Genomic DNA, 22,130 nt, shown 5'->3' with positions numbered 1-22,130 from the left:
GAGACGCGGAGGAGGCCGTAGGAGGGCAACAACCCAGCAGCAGGACCGCTACCTCCGCCTTTGTGCAAGGAGGAACAGGAGGAGCCCTGCCAGAGCCCTGCAAAATGTGCATGTGTCTGCTCAAACGGTCAGAAACAGACTCCATGAGGGTGATATGAGGGCCCGACGTCCACAGGTCGGGGTTGTGCTTACAGCCCAACACCGTGCAGGATGTTTGGCATTTGCCAGAGAACACCAAGATTGTCAAATTCGCCACTGGCACCCTGTGCTCTTCACAGATGAAAGCAGGTTCACACTGAGCACATGTGACAGAGTCTGGAGACGCCATGGAGAACGTTCTGCTGCCTGCAACATCCTCCAGCATGACCGGTTTGGCATTGGGTCAGTAATGGTGTGGGGTGGCATTTCTTTGGAGGGCCGCACAGCCCTCCATGTGCTCGCCAGAGGTAGCCTGACTGCTATTGGGTACCGAGATGAGATCCTCAGACCCCTTGTGAGACCATATGCTGGTGCGGTTGGCCCTGGGTTCCTCCTAATGCAAGACAATGCTAGACCTCATGTGGCTGGAGTGTGTCAGCAGTTCCTGCAAGACGAAGGCATTGATGCTATGGACTGGCCCGCCCGTTCCCCAGACCTGAATCCAATTGAGCACATCTGGGACATCATGTCTCACTCTATCCACCAACGTCACGTTGCACCACAGACTGTCCAGGAGTTGGCAGATGCTTTAGTCCAGGTCTGGGAGGAGATCCCTCAGGAGACCGTCCGCCACCTCATCAGGAGCATGCACAGGCGTTGTAGGGAGGTCATACAGTCACGTGGAGGCCACACACACTACTGAGCCTCATTTTGACTTGTTTTAAGGACATTACATCAAAGTTGGATCAGCCTGTAGTGTGTTTTTCCACTTTAATTTTGAGTGTGACTCCAAATCCAGACCTCCATGGGTTGAAAAATTTGATTTCCATTTTTTTTTGTGTGTGATTTTGTTGTCAGCACATTCAACTATGTAAAGAACAAAGTATTTCAGAAGAATATTTAATTAACTCAGATCTAGGATGTGTTATTTTTGTGTTCCCTTAGTTTTTTTGAGCAGTGTATATATACCCCACCATTTTGTGTCTACAGTTTGTTTGCAGGCCTCTGTCTCCATGGCAACAGACTACAAACAAGAAATACATGTAGTCTGATCATGCAGTTATAAGTGAAAGGAAAAAAATAAAATAAAATAAAAAGGGGAGAGGTTGTATGTACTTGTGCTCCTGATGAAGGGGATCTGTGTACTCCCCGAAACGTGTTGAGCTTTTCTAAATAAACAGCATCTGATGATTTGGAAGTCCCTGTGTGACATTCTGGACGATGTCTGTGCCTAACATCTATAAGCGACCTCAGCAGGGGAGGAGAAGGAAAAACCCCTACCTGGTACAGCAAGTACTATTGCTACATCCAATTTGATATTCTCCTGCACCAAATACGGATTTAGTATTGATTGAGCTGGCGCTTCACCAAACCTTATATTATCCCAATGCAGTTATACGCCCTTCCCTCTGTCCCATACTCAAATGCATTTGGTAGGTTTGCAAAAATGAGGAGACAATGACTATGAAGACAAAATTGTCTGCAAAGCAGCTGTAGACACATGATGGTAAGATATATTCACTCAACACCATTTGTAAACTCGATAGAATTGTTATACGCATTTCAAGATCCAGTGTCTAAGCAGCAGATCTTTTTATTAGGTACTGTCAGCAACCTGCCATAGAAGCCATACACATATTATTCTACCCAGACGTCCGTCCCCATTGACTTACATTGTGTGCCAGGACGGATCCGTTTGGCTCAGTTTTATCAGACGGACTCCGGAATGGAGACTGAACTGATGCATTCTGAGCAGATCCTTTTCCATTCAGAATGCATTGGAATGCAAACTGATGCGTTTTGAACCGCTTGTGAGAGCCCTGAACGGATCTCACAAACGGAAAGCCAAAACGCCAGTGTTTTCACTAACACAATCTGGCACAATAGAAAACGGATCCGTTCTCCATTGACTTTCAATGCTGTTTAGGACGGATCCGTCTTGGCTATGTTAAAGATAATACAAACAAATCCGTTTGATGCAGACGGTTGTATTATCTGAACGGATCCGCCCATGACAGGATCCGCACAAAACGCGAGTGTGAAATTAGCCATAGACTTTTCCCTGGTTTTCATCAGCGTATGGCATGCTGTGAACGGCACAAGCAGCACAGAGATGCTGCCTGTGCCCGCTGTAACCAATAACAAAGCTCCGGACAGCAAGGAGCTTTGCCATTTGTTAGTTTGGGCGGGCACAGGAGCAATACAGGTCCTGTATCAGGGGAAGCCGGTGGGTGCTAAAAGGTGGAGGGGGTCAGCAGGCGCTGGAAGGAGGAGGGTCTGGCTCCCGGGGAATGTTTGAATATGGAGTGTCGGGCGTGCTGCACAAGGACCCTGGCGGCGGTGGAGCTAAAGACTGGGCCCGGACATGAAGATGGACACAGAACAAGGTGACAGCAGCGTGTGACGTAACGATGTGTGTAATGTATGTAGTGCAGTGTGTGATTATCACACAGTGCACTACATAAGTCACATATATTACACGGAGTAGTGAATGCAGACAGGCTATTATAGCCAAGTGGTAAAGCACAGGGAAGATCCGCCATATTGGACTGGACTTTATAACTTTGCTATATTAGCTTGATGTTATTTAGACCAGTAATGGTCCCCTGCATAAATCCCCACCTCTTAGGCGCCGTTCACATCGCCACTAATTTATTTCTGTTTTGCTCATCTAATGGAGCAGAACAACGAAAATAACAGAAGTGCTGGATCGGGCACGTAAGGGTTTTTATCATAGGATCAACATACACAACAGATGCTATACTAAGACATCCATCAGCAGGGAGTTCCATAGTAAAAAAATGTAGGCTTCTGCAGGATGGGAAAGTGCAGTGTACCATGTTTTTCCATCCTGCAAAGTCCAGCAAAAACATGTAGGCTAATGTAGCTTTTTTCTCACAATGGAATTCTATGGTGACAGATGCCACAGTATGGCGTCTGTTAATGTATATAAGTTTGTGTGAACAATTAATACATGGCAAAAATGTCATGTGAACCCGGCCTAAATGACAGGGAAGAAGCTGAACAGACCCCGCTAACTATGATGGAGTCTGTTCAGTTTCCATTTACGAGCCTATTTTTTTACCAGACCAAAAAAAAGTGCTGCATGTGAGGCTTTTTTGTCTGGTCTTTAGACAGAATCTGCAACAGAGGCTCCAAACGCAGATGTGAGCAAGTGTAGGCCGATATATTATGTATTTGAATTACTGCAAATTTCATACTCCTCAAAAATGTAGTGCGACCTCCGATTCTACCTATCCTATTTAACCAGCAAAATTGCAAATGCAGCTCTACAGTATGAGAGTAAAGCCAAATTGTGCAGCTTATAGCCGCCATGGGCGAGTAAGGCCTGCCATGTACAGCCAGTCATAATTGTTCTCCCCATTACAATAGCTGTGAATTAGTGCCAAATAATTTATTCACTAAATGTTTTATGCAGATAACACAAGGTCGTTATTGTAAAGTGGTTTTCAGAAGGTGTAGTAGTACTGCAAATTACATTAGTCCATCAGCTAAATTAACAGGGATTCCCAAGACTTTAAAAATTACATGTAAATGGTTTACATATGGTAAAATTAGTCACTTACTTACTCACAGTCACATGCCTCTGATGTTTGTGTCCTGCTTACACAACATCCCATATTCTAAACATGTGGTTATGCCTGCCTCCCTGATGTAAGGCATGTCACACATCAAGTGTCTGTCATCGCCACTGCTCCCTGGTTCTTTCCCTCATGACCTCAGGAGCAATTTATTTCACATACAGGGCAGTAAATAAAGCATATTTAGTGGGCACTGCAAAAGGGACAGGAATCATAGGAACTGAACTGCAGACCTTTATATTGGTAACCTCACCAACAGCATGCCCTAGCAGCATCAAAACAAAGGTGCATCACAGAGACGGTCAAGACATTGAAAAATAATTACTTCTGAGTTCATTCTTAGGGCTCATGCACACGAACGTGTGCGGCCCTTGCCATATTGCGGACCGCATTTGTGGATCTGCAATACACGGGCACCGTTCAGTGTGCATTCCGCATCACGGATGCGGACCCATTCACTTTAATGGGTCCGCAAATCCGGAGATGCGGAACAGAATCACAGAACTGAACACTACAAAGTGCTTCCGTGGGGTTCTGTTCCGTACTTCCGTTCCGCAAAAAGATAGAACTTGCTCTATCTTTTTGTGGAACGGACAAATGCAGACCCATTTAAGTTGAATCTGGATTCATCCCGGCGGTAGTACGGAGGTTGCCAGTGCATTGGGACCGCAATGCACGGAATGGCCCACCTACGGCCGTGTGAATGAGCCCTTATCTATCTACTTCTGATGTCATCGTCTGGTCAGCATTCATCAGGTCATGTCAATGAAAATGAGGGAGGGGCTGACAAAGAAAGTAGGAGGAGCAAGGGTGCACAGAGTTTATTGATATTGAAATGAGCAGTTAAATACAAAGTAATTTCCCCAGAATGAAACAGGTCAGTTTTATTCTTTTTTTTTTTTTTTTTGAGAGGGAGCAAGGTGATCAAAAACAAATATCACTTTACAGCATTCACCGCACAGGATAAATTATTTTATATTTTAATAGTTCAGACTGACATTCTCGCACGCTGCGATGCTAATTATGTTTATTTTTTTATTAAATATTTATGTTTATATGTAAAAATGGGAAAGGGCATTATATGATTTTTTAATATATATTTTTAAAACTTCTGGAGAACTTAAAATCCTGCCACCCTTGGTCCAAAAGTCAATAATCATCTCTTTCTGCAACTTTGATAAAATCACCCCTTATCCCTCGTTCCTGTCATAGGTAAATGTGTGCAGACAGCCTACAGCACACCTTATATACTCACGACATATGACTTCCTTTATGAGCCATGCGCTGCTGATGTTGAAAATAGGAGCAGTCAGAATAATGTGACTCGACTGTGTGTATATATATTTACTAATATACACATTACTAATGCAAGTCCATCTAAAAGAAACGGTGCCAAGAAGTGGCATAATTTGGTGCATTTAGGTTTAAAAACATTTCTGCACCTAGTATCAATAGGGAGGCACTGATTGATAGAAAAGGTGTGGTCTAATATGCAACAAAATTGGTGTAAAGATAAACTCAAAAGTAAGCAAACCAATAGTGGGCATAGTTAGACAAAAGGGTCTATCACCCAGCCTGGGCCAATAGGATAACTCTGGTGCAGATGAAGCCAGCCTGTCTTAGGCTACTTTCACACTAGCGTTCGGGGCTCCGCTTGTGAGCTCCGTTTGAAGGCTCTCACAAGCGGCCCCAAACACATCCTTACTGCCCTAATGCATTCTGAGTGGATGCGGATCCGCTCAGAATGCATCAGTCTGGCACCGTTTGTCCTCCGCTCAGCAGGCGGACACCTGAACGCAGCTTGCAGCGTTCGGGTGTCCGCCTGGCCGTGCGGAGGCAAACGGATCCGTCCAGACTTACAATGCAAGTCAATGGGGACGGATCCGTTTGAAAATTGAGCCATATTGTGTCAACTTCAAACGGATCCGTCCCCCATTGACTTTCAATGTAAAGTCAAAACGGATCCGTTTGCATTATCATGAACAAAAAAAATGGTAATGCAAACGGATCCGTTCTGAACGGATCCAAGCATTTGCATTATAGGTGCGGATCCGTTTGTGCAGATACCAGACGGATCCGCACCAAACGCAGGTGTGAAAGTAGCCTTAGTTTACCTCCGCTTTAAGATTTGTAAATATGTGCCAAAAAGTTTTATAGAAGCAAAATACATTTTGCATCAAGTAATACAATATATTATATTCTTGAAAGATTTCATGGCTATAAACTGCTACATAAACCTCATGTCGTCAATTCACGCATTCTTCTTTACAAACATTTGCAAAGCAGCTGTTAGAAAGTAATGCTCATAGCAGCTTGCAATTGGTTAAAAGACTACTGGGACAGGATCCCAAATAATAAGAGGAAATGAATGATCAGAAATGCCCTTCCTCTGCTGCATACAAAGATACTCAAGAATTCTAGGAAAGCCACTGTTAATCGTTTCCTGCCAACAACATGAACTCTTGAGTACTTCCCAAGACTTCAAAGATATGCAGACCATTTATAATTACTCAACAAGAATAATCGCACTACCAATACATATTTCCCTGCCAGGATTTCATGATAATTCATTAAAAGGGAACAGTGAGAAGACTGAAGAGGATTTTCCTGTCTGCTAACAGAGAACTGGTCTGCAAGATGTGCACTGATTAAGTATGTCCATAACTGCAGAGCTTGCGGAGAATCTGCAACGAACCAATCAGTTACATGAGGATTGGTTGTGGATATTACTAGGAAGTTACCACCGACAGGACTAGCCGAGATGACTACACAGTAACCTGACCGTGTCAATCAAGAAGGAGAGGGAGGGGCTGGCACAGGAAGCAAGAGGAGACAGGGTGCACAGAGCAGCCTGGCTCCACCCTTGGTGCACTTAACTGCTCAGTTGTCATTTATCTCCAGAATGAAGCAACATATCACTGAGGGCTCATTCAGACAACCGTATTTACGTGTCCGCATCTGTTCTGAAATTTTGCAAAATGGATGAGGATCCATTTATTTCAATGGGGTTGCAAAAAATGCGGACAGCACACCATCTGTACTTCTGTTCCGTGGCCCCGCAAAAAGATAGAGCATGTCCTATTCTTGTCCACAATTGTGGACAAAAACAGGCATTTCTATCATAGACATATGGTCGTCTGAATGAGCCCTAAGTGAAAGGTATCATTACATTCAGCTCAGCTAGTCCGACAGGACATTTTGCCTGGTTTAACATGAATGTCCTGGTGACAGGCTCCCCTTAAAGAGAAGGCCTCCTGAGGGGGAAAACCACATTCAGGATACAAGTCAAATAATGGTCAGATTCAGGGTTATTCGTATGAAGGCCTATACTGGAAAGTGACCCAAAACAGCAGGTACAATGTACAGGACGAACGTGTTTCCAGAACAGGTCTGATCGGAGACTGCATTGTGGTTTAGTCTGCAAAAACTGTTCAATTTTCAGTTTGTACGTTACCGCAAGGAGAATAAATCAGCTAACCACTGGTTCAAACATATGGTATATGCACCCCCCTCCCCCAAAAAAACAAAACACAGGAGCACCAAAAGACATCAGGTATATTGGTCACCAGAATTGTAAAGTATTCAGTCATTATGTGGCCACATAATTTGCTCCTTCACTGGTCCACTCCTCTAGTAACATTTACCCAGCCTGTCAATGGGCACTCCATGTCCTCCACCAATATTTTTGAGACTGGAAGGACAGAAGGTTGGCGGCACCCACCAATAGCTGTGTGGAGGTCAATTCTAGACAATCAAATAAATTAAGATTTCAATTAACGAGTAAAATAGGTGGTAGTTTACATCAGCCATACTGTACATCTTCTGCAGGGATGTCTCAAAAAGAAGAGGGTGCACCTGGGATCGGCTAAACAATGGGGAGCAAACCGCAAATCCCCAATCTAAATAGCAGACCTAAAAGGGAAAAAAGACTAAAAAGAAGATTCTGCTGAGATTTATCTGCTAGCGTCAGTTAGGGGCGTCTACAGCTGTTGCACAAATAGCATCTTTTCATTTGAGACTCTCAGATGTTTAAGCCAAGCCCTATGAGCGGCTGCACAAAGGAAGCACTGTGTCAGCATACAAATCTAGTTGCACAATTATAGGGTTTCTTGCGTTTAAGTTCTCTACAGTTAAATAAAATAAATAATAATAATTAGTATATACTCGCCTCTTTCTACTGCGCCGTGGTCCAGTCCTCCTCCAGCAGTTTGTTTACAGGCTGCAGCAGTGACATGCAGGTATAGAACACATGACCACTGCAGCCAATCACTGTCCTCAGACCTTGAAACCTATATCACTGGAGGACAGTGATTGGCTGCAGCAGTCATGTAGCATATACGGTACCTACAAATCACTGCTGCAGTGGTATGAAGTCTGGAACACCTTCGCAGAAAATTATGCAGGAGAAAGAGGGGGTACATTTTTTTAAAAATTATTTTCCAGAGTTAGCTGGCATAAGTCAAATTTCTAATAAACATGGACAACCCCTTTACAATTGTCTTTATGCTCTGCGGGTTACTCATAGGCCCCAAGTCACCCTGTATAAATCAGGTACTGTATGTACTGAACATTACCCTCTACAGCAATGCCCCTCCCTCATATTCAATCCATAAAGACACATTATCTCATTATCGGTGGGGGTGCAAGTGGTTGGACCCCACACATCAGGTGCTTATCCCTCATCTGGTGGATACAAGATATGTTGCTTTTGTGGCACAACCCTTTTAAAATCCCAGAAAATCCATTTAAGTTAACATATGGTGCCTTTGTATGGTCATGTATGCCATATGCTACATTACGTTTTGTTTTAATGAAGGGGAGGCAAATTATGAATGTAGCATAATAAAAAGGTTTAGCTACCCAACTATCACCATGTATGATATCTAAGCAGACTTTAGGGCAATGTATTTTTGAAGCCCACAGACATAAAGTTCCTGCTTCCTAGTCCCAGGTCACTTGTGAAGGATATCTTTTAGCTACATCTACATTGAAAACTACAGGGTACTTTCACACTAGCGTTATTCTTTTCCGGTATGGAGTTCCGTCCTAGGGGCTCGATACCGGAAAAGAACTGATCAGCTTTATCCTAATGCATTCTGAATAGAGAGCAATCCGTTCAGTATACATCAGGATGTCTTCAGTTCAGCCACTCTTATGGTATTAGGCCAGAAAAAAACACAGCAGCATGCTGCGGTATTTTCTTCGTCCAAAAGTCTGGAACATTTGTTGGAATTCCAGATCCGACCGAACGAATCCGGTTTTCCGGTCTGTTCATGCGCAGACCTTTAAAAAAAATAAAAATAAATGCAAAAATAAATACCGGATCCGTGTGATTCAATGCATTTCTTAGACAGAGCCGCATCTGGATCTGTCTACAAATGCTATCCGTTTGCACACAGATTTCCGGATCCGGCAGGCAGTTCTGGTGACGGAACTGGCTGCCGGTTCTTCACAACACAAGTGGGAAAGTAACCTAAGTCACAAACTTCTGACATGACAAAATCAGAATTTCTTCAAAAGGGAATTGCCCTCTGGTAAAACAGGATACACTGAAGGCTGTCTGGACAGGAACTGAACACTAGATTAGGCCAACACCCTACTGTGTTCTATTCAAATAATGTCTGCAACAATGGCTTCAATATATAGTAGTGAGACATAAATGTGCCAGGATTCCAGTAAGGATTTTTATTTTTTGTATATTACCCCGAGGTCTGCAATAAAAAAAAATAAAAAATAAAAAAAAGCCTTTAACAATATGATCTTGCAAGCAAAAATACTGTAGCCTAGAACACAAATAGGTTAGTAAAACTTAACATATGAGCCACAGTCCATTGGAAGTTATGCCTCACTTCGGCTTGTAGCCATACTTAAGCACATAAATATGAGGAGCAAGTCCATGTATTGTTTTAGTGATGAGCAGCGTGAATGATCTATTATATACAGTGAAACCAGCTAATATACACTGCTCAAAAAAATAAAGGGAACACAAAAATAACACATCCTAGATCTGAGTTAATTAAATATTCTTCTGAAATACTTTACATAGTTGAATGTGCTGACAACAAAATCACACAAAAATCAAAAAATTGAAATCAAATTTTTCAACCCATGGAGGTCTGGATTTGGAGTCACACTCAAAATTAAAGTGGAAAAACACACTACAGGCTGATCCAACTTTGATGTAATGTCCTTAAACCAAGTCAATATGAGGCTCAGTAGTGTGTGGCCTCCACGTGCCTGTATGACCTCCCTACAATGCCTGTGCATGCTCCTGATGAGGTGGCGGACAGTCTCCTGAGGGATCTCCTCCCAGACCTGGACTAAAGCATCTGCCAACTCCTGGACAGTCTGTGGTGCAACGTGACGTTGGTGGATAGAGCGAGACATGATGTCCCAGATGTACTCAATTGGATTCAGGTCTGGGGAACGGGCGGGCCAGTCCATAGCATCAATGCCTTCGTCTTGCAGGAACTGTTGACACACTCCAGTCACATGAGGTCTAGCATTGTCTTGCATTAGGAGGAACCCAGGGCCAACCGCACCAGCATATGGTCTCACAAGAGGTCTGAGAATCTCATCTCGGTACCTAATGGCAGTCAGGCTACCTCTGGCGAGCACATGGAGGGCTGTGCAGCCCTCCAAAGAAATGCCACCCCACACCATTACTGACCCAATGCCAAACCGGTCATGCTGGAGGATGTTGCAGGCAGCAGAACGTTCTCCACGGCGTCTCCAGACTCTGTCACGTCTGTCACATGTGCTCAGTGTGAACCTGCTTTCATCTGTGAAGAGCACAGGGCGCCAGTGGCGAATTTGCAAATCTTGGTGTTCTCTGGCAAATGCCAAACGTCCTGCACGGTGTTGGGTTGTAAGCACAACCCCCACCTGTGGACGTCGGGCCCTCATGGAGTCTGTTTCTGACAGTTTGAGCAGACACATGCACATTTGTGGCCTGCTGGAGGTCATTTTGCAGGGCTCTGGCAGTGCTCCTCCTGTTCCTCCTTGCACAAAGGCGGAGGTAGCGGTCCTGCTGCTGGGTTGTTGCCCTCCTACGGCCTCCTCCACGTCTCCTGATGTACTGGCCTGTCTCCTGGTAGCGCCTCCATGCTCTTGACACTACGCTGACAGACACAGCAAACCTTCTTCCCACAGCTCGCATTGATATGCGATCCTGGATAAGCTGCACTACCTGAGCCACTTGTGTGGGTTGTAGACTCCGTCTCATGCTACCACTAGAGTGAAAGCACCGCCAGCATTCAAAAGTGACCAAAACATCAGCCAGGAAGCATAGGAACTGAGAAGTGATCTGTGGTCACCACCTGCAGAATCACTCCTTTATTGGGGGTGTCTTGCTAATTGCCTATAATTTCCACCTGTTGTCTCTCCCATTTGCACAACAGCATGTGAAATTGATTGTCACTCAGTGTTGCTTCCTAAGTGGACAGTTTGATTTCACAGAAGTGTGATTGACTTGGAGTTACATTGTGTTGTTTAAGTGTTGCCTTTATTTTTTTGAGCAGTGTACAATCTGACTATACGTGGCTGCCAACTGACGGGTGCTTTCACTCATAGGGGGTCATTTATTAAAGACTGGCATTTACATGCCGGTCTTAATAAGCTCCTGCGCTTGCAGTGGATCCGCCAATGCTCCCTTGCCAGCTTCTCAATGTGAGAAACATGCAATAAAACCTGGAGAAAAATCTGCATGTAATATTGTGGATTTTCAGCAGAACCACTGCAAAATTTGCCACCGGAACCCTGGCAGAAAAACCCACCCTGTGTGGATGTACCTGCACCCTTAAAACATAACATTCTGGATGCCTCTAGAGGGAGCTTACTGCATACTGTGCTATTACTGAGCTCAATCTACAGTATAAAGTATCCCCTCCGACTCACTTCATGGAAAACTGTTAACTTAAAGAATAAGCACATAACCGAGAGATAAAGCAAGTCCTAAGAGAAATAACTGCTGGAAACTGCCCGTCATGTATTATGTACAGCACAGAAGCTTCTTTAGGGTCCTGCCCTTACCTGGTGCCTAAAGGATCAGCTCATCCTGGCACGGGTACAGAGTAGTACTGCATTGTATTATAAAGAGAAGCTACTAAACAGCCAATGCAGGTATTTTACCAATGACATGCCCATTCTGCGTGCTTGGATCTTCCAGTCGATCATACATGCAGTAGACCTGCAGGTTTTAAAGGGTACTTTCACACTTGCGTTTTTCTTTTCCGGCATAGAGTTCCGTCACAGGGGCTCTATACCGGAAAATAACTAATCAGGCATATACCCATGCATTCTATATGGAGAGTAATCCGTTCAGGATACATCAGGATGTCTTCAGTTCAGTCTTTTTGACTGATCAGGCAAAAGATAAAACCATAGCATGCTACGTTTTATCTCCAGCCCAAAAAACTGAATCACACTGCCGCAAGTGTGAAAGTAGCCTAGTGACAATAGCAACCTGAGGAACCAGTGTACAGAAAGCTCCCTCTAGTGGCGGCTGCAGAAAACCAGAACAGAGCATGTTACTTTCTGTAAACCATTCAGTTTGGCCATCAGTCCATTGTCAGTCAATTTGAAGTGTAGATGTACAAGTGAAGGAGCTTTCTTTATTTTACATGTTACAATGTGGACTTTTAATTTGGCAACTAAAAAGTAAAATTTGGCTCCTAGATCTTTAAGGTGCAATAATCAGCCAGATTATCGGGAACAAATGGTCCTGCGAACACCCGTTCTCGACAATCTGCCAGTGTAAAGGTGACGCCGATCACCCAATGAACGAGCGAAATGCTTGTTCATCTGTGATCTTGTCATTCGTACAGGCACCAAAATTATAGTTTCACTATCAGCAATTTTCTCTTAAACTGGGCTCAAGGCAAAAAAGATGCAACTTGAGCTGCCCGGACACGGAACTGCGGATCCACACTTCTGTTCCGCAATAGCGGGGAAGAACAGGCATATTCTATTAGTGCCGGCAATGTGCGGTCCGCAAATTGCCGCTTTCCGTGTTTTGCGGATCCGCAAAACACGTTGCGGACGTCTGAATGGAGCCTTAGTGATCTAAGTCTAAGGGCTCATTCAGACGACCAGATTTAGGTGTCTGCATCCGTTCTGCAATTTTGCAGAACGGATGCAGACCTTTTAATTTCAATGGGGCCGCAAAAGATGCGAATAGCCCCCCAAAAAGATATAGCATGTCCTATTCTTGTGCGCAACTGCAGAAAATAGGCATTTCTACGCACACATCCGGTCATCTGTCATTTGTAGACCGCATATAGTCGCCTGAATATGTGAAGCATTTACATGCAGCAATCACCTCCACAGTATGAGGACGAGCAATCGCAATAGCGATCCCTTGTCCTCATACTGTGGAGGGGATCGCTGCATTTAAATGCTTTCTTCCCGACAATCAGCTTCACATTGCCCCGTCTAAATGCACCTTTAGACTTAAGATCACTAAAGCGCCCAAGTTATATCTTGGGCCATCTGTGCTATGAGCCCTGTACATGGAAAAAATGCTGATTGTGAAATTAGCCAGCACTGACAGATCTTTCCATGCTTCTTCTGATTGCAGTCTTAGTGCTCGGTGTTCTCATCCTTCCTGTTACTACACAGGGCTCCCACCAATTTCCTCTCCTTCCTACGCTTTCTGCGTCTGCATCTGGAAATGAATCCCCCTTGGGAGCCAGATAATGACAAACCAAACAAAACCTATGCCACTTATTAGTGAAAGCTGGATACAGAAAACCCTTTCTCCCAGATACAGTTGTATTAGGGGTCTACAGAAAGAAAATTGTACACATTTTTTTCCATGGAATTAGCTTCATTCTGTTCCCAGTATTACTGAATATTAGGGCAATTTGTATAGTTCTTTCAATGATCTAATAGTCCACTGCAGGGGGATACTTGGCTTGACACTGTATATTGGCCACTGTGTCTAATCAACAAACTGCTAGGAGAATCAAGAAGAACGTCAGATTAGAAGACCAGAAATTGTTTAGCTTAAAGTCGTTGTCCGAGATAAAAAGCCCCTTTTCTTGTAAAGAAACGGAACAACCCTAGTTCATGGTTTGTGCTGGTACTGCACTGCATTCAGTTGGATGGAGCCGAGCTATAATACTCGGCAAAGCCCATTGACAAGAGCGGTTCTGCCTAATAAAAGGTAGGCTTACCGCCTTATTTCAAATTTCCAGCACAGCCTCCGGCAGGCTGTTCTGGCATAGAGTGGCGGGAGTCGGCTGAAAAAACTGTTGTATGCAGTGTTTTTTTTCCAGCCGAATCCCGGCATATTTGCTAGGTAGCTGCCAGATCTCCGCCGAACCCCATTATAGTGCCGGAACAGCCTGCCTGAGAGCTGTGCCACAAATGTGAAACTAGCTTCAAGAGGACCTTTCACGTTTTTTCCTTTTTTTTTTGTGGTTTAGATAAAATACCTTCACAGCAGGGAGGGAAAAAAATAATAATAATTAATAAATAAATAAACCTCCTCCCTGGCTGTGATGCTCTCTGCTGTGATTGGACCGCGGCACAGCCAGGGAGAAGGAGACGGCCACTGAGAAACCCTGGCGTCTCCTCCTCCCTGTACCGATGCTCAGTATTAGGCCTCATGCACACGACAGTATTTTTTCACGATCCGCAAAACGGGATTCCGTTGGTCCGTGACCGTTTTTTCGTCCGTGGGTCTTCCTTGATTTTTGGAGGATCCACGGACATGAAAAAAAAAAAAAAAAAAAAAAAAAGTAGTTTTGGTGTCCGCCTGGTCGTGCGGAGCCAAACGGATCTGTCCTGACTTACAATGCAAGTCAATGTGGACGGATCAGTTTGACGTTGACACAATATGGTGCAATTGCAAACGGATCCGTCCCCCATTGACTTTCAATGTAAAGTCAGGAGTTAATATACCATCGGATTTGAGTTAGATCGTGAAACTCATATCCAACAGTATATTCTAACACAGAGGCGTTCCCATAGTGATGGGGACGCTTCAAGTTAGAATATCCTACGAACTGTGTACATGACTGCCCCCTGCTGCCTAGCAGCACCCGATATCTTACAGGGGGCTGTGATCCGCACAATTAACCCCTCAGGTGCCGCACCTAAAGGGTTAATTGTGTGCGTATCATAGCCCCCTGTAAGAGATCAGGTGCTGCCAGGCAGGAGGGGGCAGACCCCCTCCCTCCCCAATATTATATTCATTGGTTGGCCAGTGCGGCCTCCCCTCTCCCCCCCAGTTAAAATCACGCCATGAATCCCCCCCCCCCATCATTGGTGTGGGCAGTGCGGCCTCACATCTCCCCCCCCAGTTAAAATCACGTTCCCCCATCATTGGTGGCAGTGGAGAGTTCCGATCGGAGTCCCAGTTTAATCGCTGGGGCTCCGATCGGTAACCATGGCAACCAAGACGCTACTGCAGTCCTGGTTGCCATGGTTACTTAGCAATTTTTAGAAGCATTATACTTACCTGCGAGCTGCGATGTCTGTGACCGGCCAGGTGCTTCTCCTACTGGTAAGTGAAAGGTCTGTGCGGCGCATTGCCTATAGCACAGACCTGTCACTTACCAGTAGGAGGAGCACCCGGCCGTTGTGTGTTTTGTGGTCTGCAAATTGCAGATCCGCAAAACACAGATGGCGTCCGTGTGCGTTCCGCAATTTGCGGAACGGCACGGACAGCCATTGATATAACTGCCTATTCTTGTCAGCAAAACGGACAAGAATAGGACAGGTTATATTTTTTTTGCGGGGCCACGGAGCAGAGCAACGGATGCGGACAGCAAACAGAGTGCTCTCCGCATCTTTTGCGGCCCCAATTAAGTGAATGGGTCCGCATCTGAGCCGCAAAAACTGCGACTCGGATGTGGACCAAAACAACGGTCGTGTACAGGAGGCCTTAACATAATGAGTGATAAAACTGCAGTGGGGGCACAGAAGCCATATTTAAAAAAATAAAAAAAAAACAGGCAGGGTGGCAGCATCAGCAGAGGGTTCCCCGCAAGTAAAGGTGTTTATCTAGAATATAAAAAAATAAAAACACACACACACACACACCAAAGGTCCTTTTTAAAAATCCAAGTATTTGCATTAGCATTAAATTGACCAGTCCTCTGTTTCTCATAGTCTGCGCCATCTGCTTCACTCATTCTCCATTTTGAAATGAACATGGGTTTATGCAAGAGTCAATGAAGAGAGGTATTTTATGTGTCTGGTCCACTTATACCAGTTAGTCTTGTCTTACAAGAATGATGGGGGCTCTTCAGACATTTGCAGTCTTATGATGAAAGTCATTATAATAATCTACAAACAAGTGAGCAGAACATTTCTAAGTGATCTATTTTAATGGCATTTTAACCCCTTAAGGACACATGACGTATGGGTACGGCATGTTTCCCGAGTCCTTAAGGACACATGACGTACCGGTACGTCATGTGTTGTTCCGATCACTGCCGCCCGGCCGGCTGTGATCGGAACAAGGTGCCTGCTCAAATCATTGAGCAGGCACCTCGGCTAAATGCGCGGGGGGGTCCCGTGACCCCCCCATGTCCGCGATCGCAACAAACCGCAGGTCAATTCAGACCTGCGGTTTGTTGCGCTTTCTGCTGTTTCTGATCGCTGCGGTCCCTGACCGCGGCGATCAGAAACTTTAGTGTGCCGAAAATATATTTTTATCACCCCCCCCTGCACCTCTGAATGATTTTAGCCCGGTGGGAGGTGCAGGGGGGGTGTTGCGGGCGGTGGGGGCGGTGCGGGAGGCGGGCGGTGCGGCAGGCGGGATCGCGATCCCCCGCCCGCCTCCCATTGAATAATCGTTGGTGTAGAGTGGGTATACCAGGGTGCCAGCACATTGCTGGCACCCTGGTATAAACGGCTGACATCGGTGATGCGATGTCAGCCGTTTAACCCTTTCCATACAGCGGTCCGTACGGACCGCTGTATGGAAAAAGTTAACAGTAAGAGGGAGCTCCCTCCCTCTCCGATCGGGGGTCTGCTGTGCCTTTGCAGCCCCCCGATGGAGAGGGAGAGAGCTCCCAGACAGCCCCCCGCCAGATCCCATCCTTACCCTTCCCCGTCTGCGCAGTTCTGAGCATACGGGGAAGGTTCCCATGGCAACAGGACGCCTCTCAGGCGTCCTGCTGTCCATGGTGCTGAACAGATCTGTGCTGAAAGCATAGATCTGTTCAGTGTAAGTAAAATACAGTACAGAACAATATATATTGTACTGTACTGTATTATACAGACATCAGACCCACTGGATCTTCAAGAACCAAGTGGATCTGGGTAAAAAAAAAAAAGTGAAAAAAGTGAAGAAAAAGTAAAAATCAAAAAACACATTTATCACTGATTAAAAATTAAAAAAAATAACATTCCCTACACATGTTTGGTATCGCCGCGTCCGTAACGACCTGATCTATAAAACGGTCATGTTACTTTACCCGAACGGTGAACGCCATAAAAATAAAAAATAAAAAACTATGATGAAATTGAAATTTTGCTCACCTTACTTCCCAAAAAAAGGTAATAAAAGTGATCAAAAAAGTCGCATGTACGCCAAAATTGTAGCAATCAAACAGTCATCTCATCCCGCAAAAAATGAGACCCTACTTAAGATAATCACCCAAAAACTGAAAAAACTATGGCTCTTAGACTATGGAGACACTAAAACATAATTTTTTTTGTTTCAAAAATGAAATCATTGTGTAAAACTTACATAAATAAAAAAAAAGTACACATATTAGGTATTGCCGCGTCCGTATCGACCGACTCTATAAAAATATCACATGACCTAACCCCTCAGGTGACCACCGTAAAAAAAAAAAAAAAAAAAAAAACAGTGTAAAAAAAGCAATTTTTTGTCATCTTACATCACAAAGCGTGTAATAGCAAGCGATCAAAAAGTCATATGCACCCCAAAATAGTGCCAATCAAACAGTCATCTCCTCCCGCAAAAAATGAGACCCTACTTAAGATAATCGCCCAAAAACTGAAAAAACTATGACTCTTAGACTATGGAGACACTAAAACTTTTTTTTGTTTTAAAAATGAAATCATTGGGTAAAACTTACATAAATTAAAAAAATGTAATACATATTAGGTATCGCCGCGTCCGTGACAACCTGCTCTATGAAATTACCACATGATCTAACCTGTCAGATGAATGTTGTAAATAACAAAAAAAAAAAACGGTGCCAAAAAAGCTAATTCTTGTTACCTTGCCGCACAAAAAGTGTAATATAGAGCAACCAAAAATCATATGTACCCTAAACTAGTACCAACAATACTGCCACCCTATCCCGTAGTTTCTAAAATGGGGTCACTTTTCTGGAGTTTCTACTCTAGGGGTGCATCAGGGGGGCTTCAAATGGGACATGGTGTCAAAAAAACAGTCCAGCAAAACCTGCCTTCCAAAAACCGTATGGCATTCCTTTCCTTCTGCGCCCTGCCGTGTGCCCGTACAGCGGTTTACGACCACATATGGGGTGTTTCTGTAAACTACAGAATCAGGGCCATAAATAATGAGTTTTGTTTGGCTGTTAACCCTTGCTTTGTAACTGGAAAAAAAATATTAAAATGGAAAATCTGCCAAAAATGTGAAATTTTGAAATTGTGTCTCTATTTTCCATTAAATCTTGTGCAACACCTAAAGGGTTAACAAAGTTTGTAAAATCAGTTTTGAATACCTTGAGGGGTGTAGTTTCTTAGATGGGGTCACTTTTATGGAGTTTCTACTCTAGGGGTGCATCAGGGGGGCTTCAAATGGGACATCAAAAAAACAGTCGGCGCACCTTTCACTCTACGCCCCGCTGTGTGGCCGTACAGTAGTTTACAGCCACATATGGGGTGTTTCTGTGAACAGCAGAGTCAGGGCAATAAAGATACAGTTTTGTTTGGCTGTTAACCCTTGCTTTGTTAGTGAAAAAAATGGGTTAAAATTGAAAATTAGGCAAAAAAATGAAATTCTCAAATTTCATCTCCATTTGCCAATAACTCTTGTGCAACACATAAAGTGTTAACAATGTATGCAAAATCAGTTTTGAATACCTTGAGGGGTGTAGTTTCTTAGATGGGGTCACTTTTAGGGAGTTTCTCCTCTAGGGGTGCATCAGGGGGCTTCAAATGGGACATGGTGTAAATAAACCAGTCCATAAAAATCAGCCCTCCAAAAACCAAACGGCGCACCTTTCACTCTACGCCCCGCTGTGTGGTCGTACAGTAGTTTACGGCCACATATTGGGTGTTTCTGTAAACAGCAGAGTCAGGGCAATAAAGATACAGTCTTGTTTGGCTGTTAACCCTTGCTTTGTTAGTGGAAAAAATGGGTTAAAATGAAAAATTAGACAAAAAAATCAAATTCTCAAATTTCCTCCCCATTTGCCAATAACTCTTGTGCAACACCTAAAGGGTTAACAATGTATGCAAAATCAGTTTTGAATACCTTGAGGGGTGTAGTTTCTTAGATGGGGTCATTTTTGGGTGGTTTCTATTATGTAAGCCTCGCAAAGTGACTTCAAACCTGAACTGGTCCCTAAAAATTGAGTTTTTGTAAATTTCGGAAAAATTTCAAGATTTGCTTCTAAACTTCTAAGCCTTATAACATCCCCAAAAAATAAAATATCATTCCCAAAACAATTCAAGCATGAAGTAGACATATGGGGAATGTAAAGTCATCACAATTTTTTGGGGTATTACTATGTATTACAGAAGTAGAGAAACTGAAACTTTGAAATTTTCAAATTTTTCCAAATTTTTGGTAAATTAGGTATTTTTTTGTGCAAAAAAAGTAATTTTTTTTACTTCATTTTACCAGTGTCATGAAGTACAATATGTGACGAAAAAACAATCTCAGAATGGCCTGGATAAGTCAAATCGTTTTAAAGTTATTAGCACTTAAAGTGACACTGGTCAGATTTCCAAAAAATGGCCTGGTCCTTAAGGTGAAAATGAGCCCGGTCCTTAAGGGGTTAAAAGGGTTTCCCAGCTCCATGAATTTTGTGAGGATAGGTCATCACATCAGTAATAACATCTAGGAAAACCCCTTTAAGGCCTCTTGCACACGACCGTATGTATTTTGCCGTCCGCAAAAAAAAACGGATCCGCAAAAAATACAGATGCAGTCTGTGTGCATTCCATACTTTGCGGAATGGAACATCTGGCCCCTAATAGAACAGTTACTATCCTTGTCCGTAATGCAGACTAATAGGACATGTTCTATTTTTTTGCGGAACGGAAATGGAATGCACACGGAGTACCTTCAGGTTTTTTGGAGAAACCATTGAAAGGAATGGTTCTGTATACGGTCCCCAAAAAAACACGGAAAGAAAATACTTGTGTGCAAGAGGCCTAAGGCCCATTTGCACAGGCAACAATCAAATAAATATTTGTTCACAATCATTGTCCAGCAATCGAACAATGAATGATTCACTTTGTCCTTGATCGCACCTTTTACGCTGACCTCCATGATCAACAGTAAATCCAGATCTACCTGTCATTTGTAATAGAATTGTAGGAGTGTAGGGGAAACAAAAGATCAAATATACAAAAAATAAAAATTTAAAAAAATAATAATATTGTTGCGATATTTAAAGGGACCAAATCTTCAATACCACACAATCTGACAAATGTTGGAGATGCCACTCTCTCAAAGGATACATGACCAACATGTGGTGGGACTGCCCAAACATCCAACCCTTTCGCCATCAATATGAAAATAACAAAAAAGTCTCCCACAAAGGCTTAAAGTGCAACAATGGTTTCAGGTGACATCTTAGGCTACTTTCACACTGGCGTTTCTGGGTCCGCTTGTGAGATCCGTTTCAGGGCCAATGCATTCTGAATGGATAAGGTCCCTTTCACACGAGCGAGTTTTCCGTGCGGGTGCGATGCGTGACGTGAACGCATAGCACCCGCACTGAATCCTGACCCATTCATTTCAATGGGTCTGTGTACATGAGCGTTGTTTTTCATGCATCAGTTCTGCGTTGCGTGAAAATCGCAGCATGTTCTATATTCAGCGTTTTACACGCAGCCCTGGCCCCATAGAAGTGAATGGGGCTGCGTGAAAAACGCATTGCATCCGCAAGCAAGTGCGGGTGCGATGCGTTTTTCACTGATGGTTGCTAAGAGATGTTGTTTGTAAACATTCTGTTTTTTATCACGCGCGTGAAAAACGCATCAAAACGCATTGCACCCGTGCGGAAAAAACTGAACAACTAAACGCAACCGCAGACAAAACTGACTGAACTTGCTTGCAAAATAGTGCGAGTTTCACTGAACGCACCCTGAACGCATCCGGCCCCAATCCGCAACGCCCGTGTGTAACCAGGCTAAGGATCCGTTCAGAATGCATCAATCTGGCTGCGCTTGGTCTCCGTTGCATTCTTTAGACGGTCACTAAAACGCTGCTTGCAGCGTTTTGATGTCCGCCTGACGATGCGGAGCCAAACGGATCCATCCTGACTTACAATGTAAGTCAATGGGGACGAATCCGTTTTCACTGACACAATATGGTGCAATTGAAAATGGAACCGCCTCCCATTGACTTTCAGTGTAAGTAAAAACGAATCCGTTTGCATTATCATGAACAAAAAAAATGCATGGTAATGCAAACGGATCCGTTCTGAACGGATACAAGCGTTTGCATTATAGGTGCGCATCCGTCTGTGCAGATACTAGACGGATCCGCACCTAACGCAGGTGTGAAAGTAGCCTCAGAAAAACTTGATAACCTAAAAAGAAATGTATAAATACAGTCTTGTATATGGCCATATTTATATCAGCGTGTATTATACTCACTTATATGGCGCTGACATATTCCACAGCATGGAGCTCCGATGGAGCTCAGAATCTGCATTCCCTATCAGTATGTCTTTGTAGTGTGGGAGGAAACTGGAGTACATGGAGGAAACCCAGGCAAACACAGGGAGAACATACAGACTCCATGCAGATGTCGTCCTTGGTTGGATTGGAACCCAGGACCTCAATGCTAACCACTGAGCCGCCGTGTGACTGTAAGGCTAGCTCTAACGGCCGATTCATGATGCACACAGCAATTACATATGCTTACCCTGGAGATGGTCAGCGGCATGTTGAAGTCTTTGCCACCTTGAAGCCTGAATCCCCATGGAGATGGGCCTACCAGTGACACACTGAAGTTGCTCATTGTGTTTTAAGCTTACAAATAGAAGTTCCAAATACCGGATATGGTCAGCAAACTGCAAAATAAAGAGGGAAAAGATTTTTAAAAAAACGAAGCACTGACTCCTCTGCCTTGTTCACTACAGTACAAGGCTAATTCCCCATGAAGAAATACACCAGGTGCCCAAGAATATGATTCAGAGACTGTCGCCATTTAGACAACACGTACAGGATATCTGCATACAGCAAACTCTTATCATT

General features: G+C 43.9%; 1 protein-coding gene across 5 annotated transcripts in view; it reads right to left on the bottom strand.

Moving 5' to 3' along the window:
* The window catches only part of PDLIM5 (PDZ and LIM domain 5), a 207,458-nt gene that overhangs the window by 170,948 nt on the left and 14,380 nt on the right, over nt 1-22,130 (bottom strand). For all 5 annotated transcript variants that reach the window (XM_040418165.1, XM_040418167.1, XM_040418168.1 and 2 more), the window contains exon 2: nt 21,799-21,946. In XM_040418165.1, coding sequence (XP_040274099.1) covers nt 21,799-21,894 — 96 coding nt within the window. In that variant the 5' untranslated portion in view covers nt 21,895-21,946. The remainder of the gene's footprint in view (nt 1-21,798; nt 21,947-22,130) is intronic.

Source organism: Bufo bufo, chromosome 2 (assembly GCF_905171765.1).
Source record: "Bufo bufo chromosome 2, aBufBuf1.1, whole genome shotgun sequence".
NCBI lineage: Eukaryota > Metazoa > Chordata > Amphibia > Anura > Bufonidae > Bufo > Bufo bufo.
Note: the sequence above shows the minus strand (reverse complement) of the source record. Positions and strands in the feature narration are given on the sequence as shown.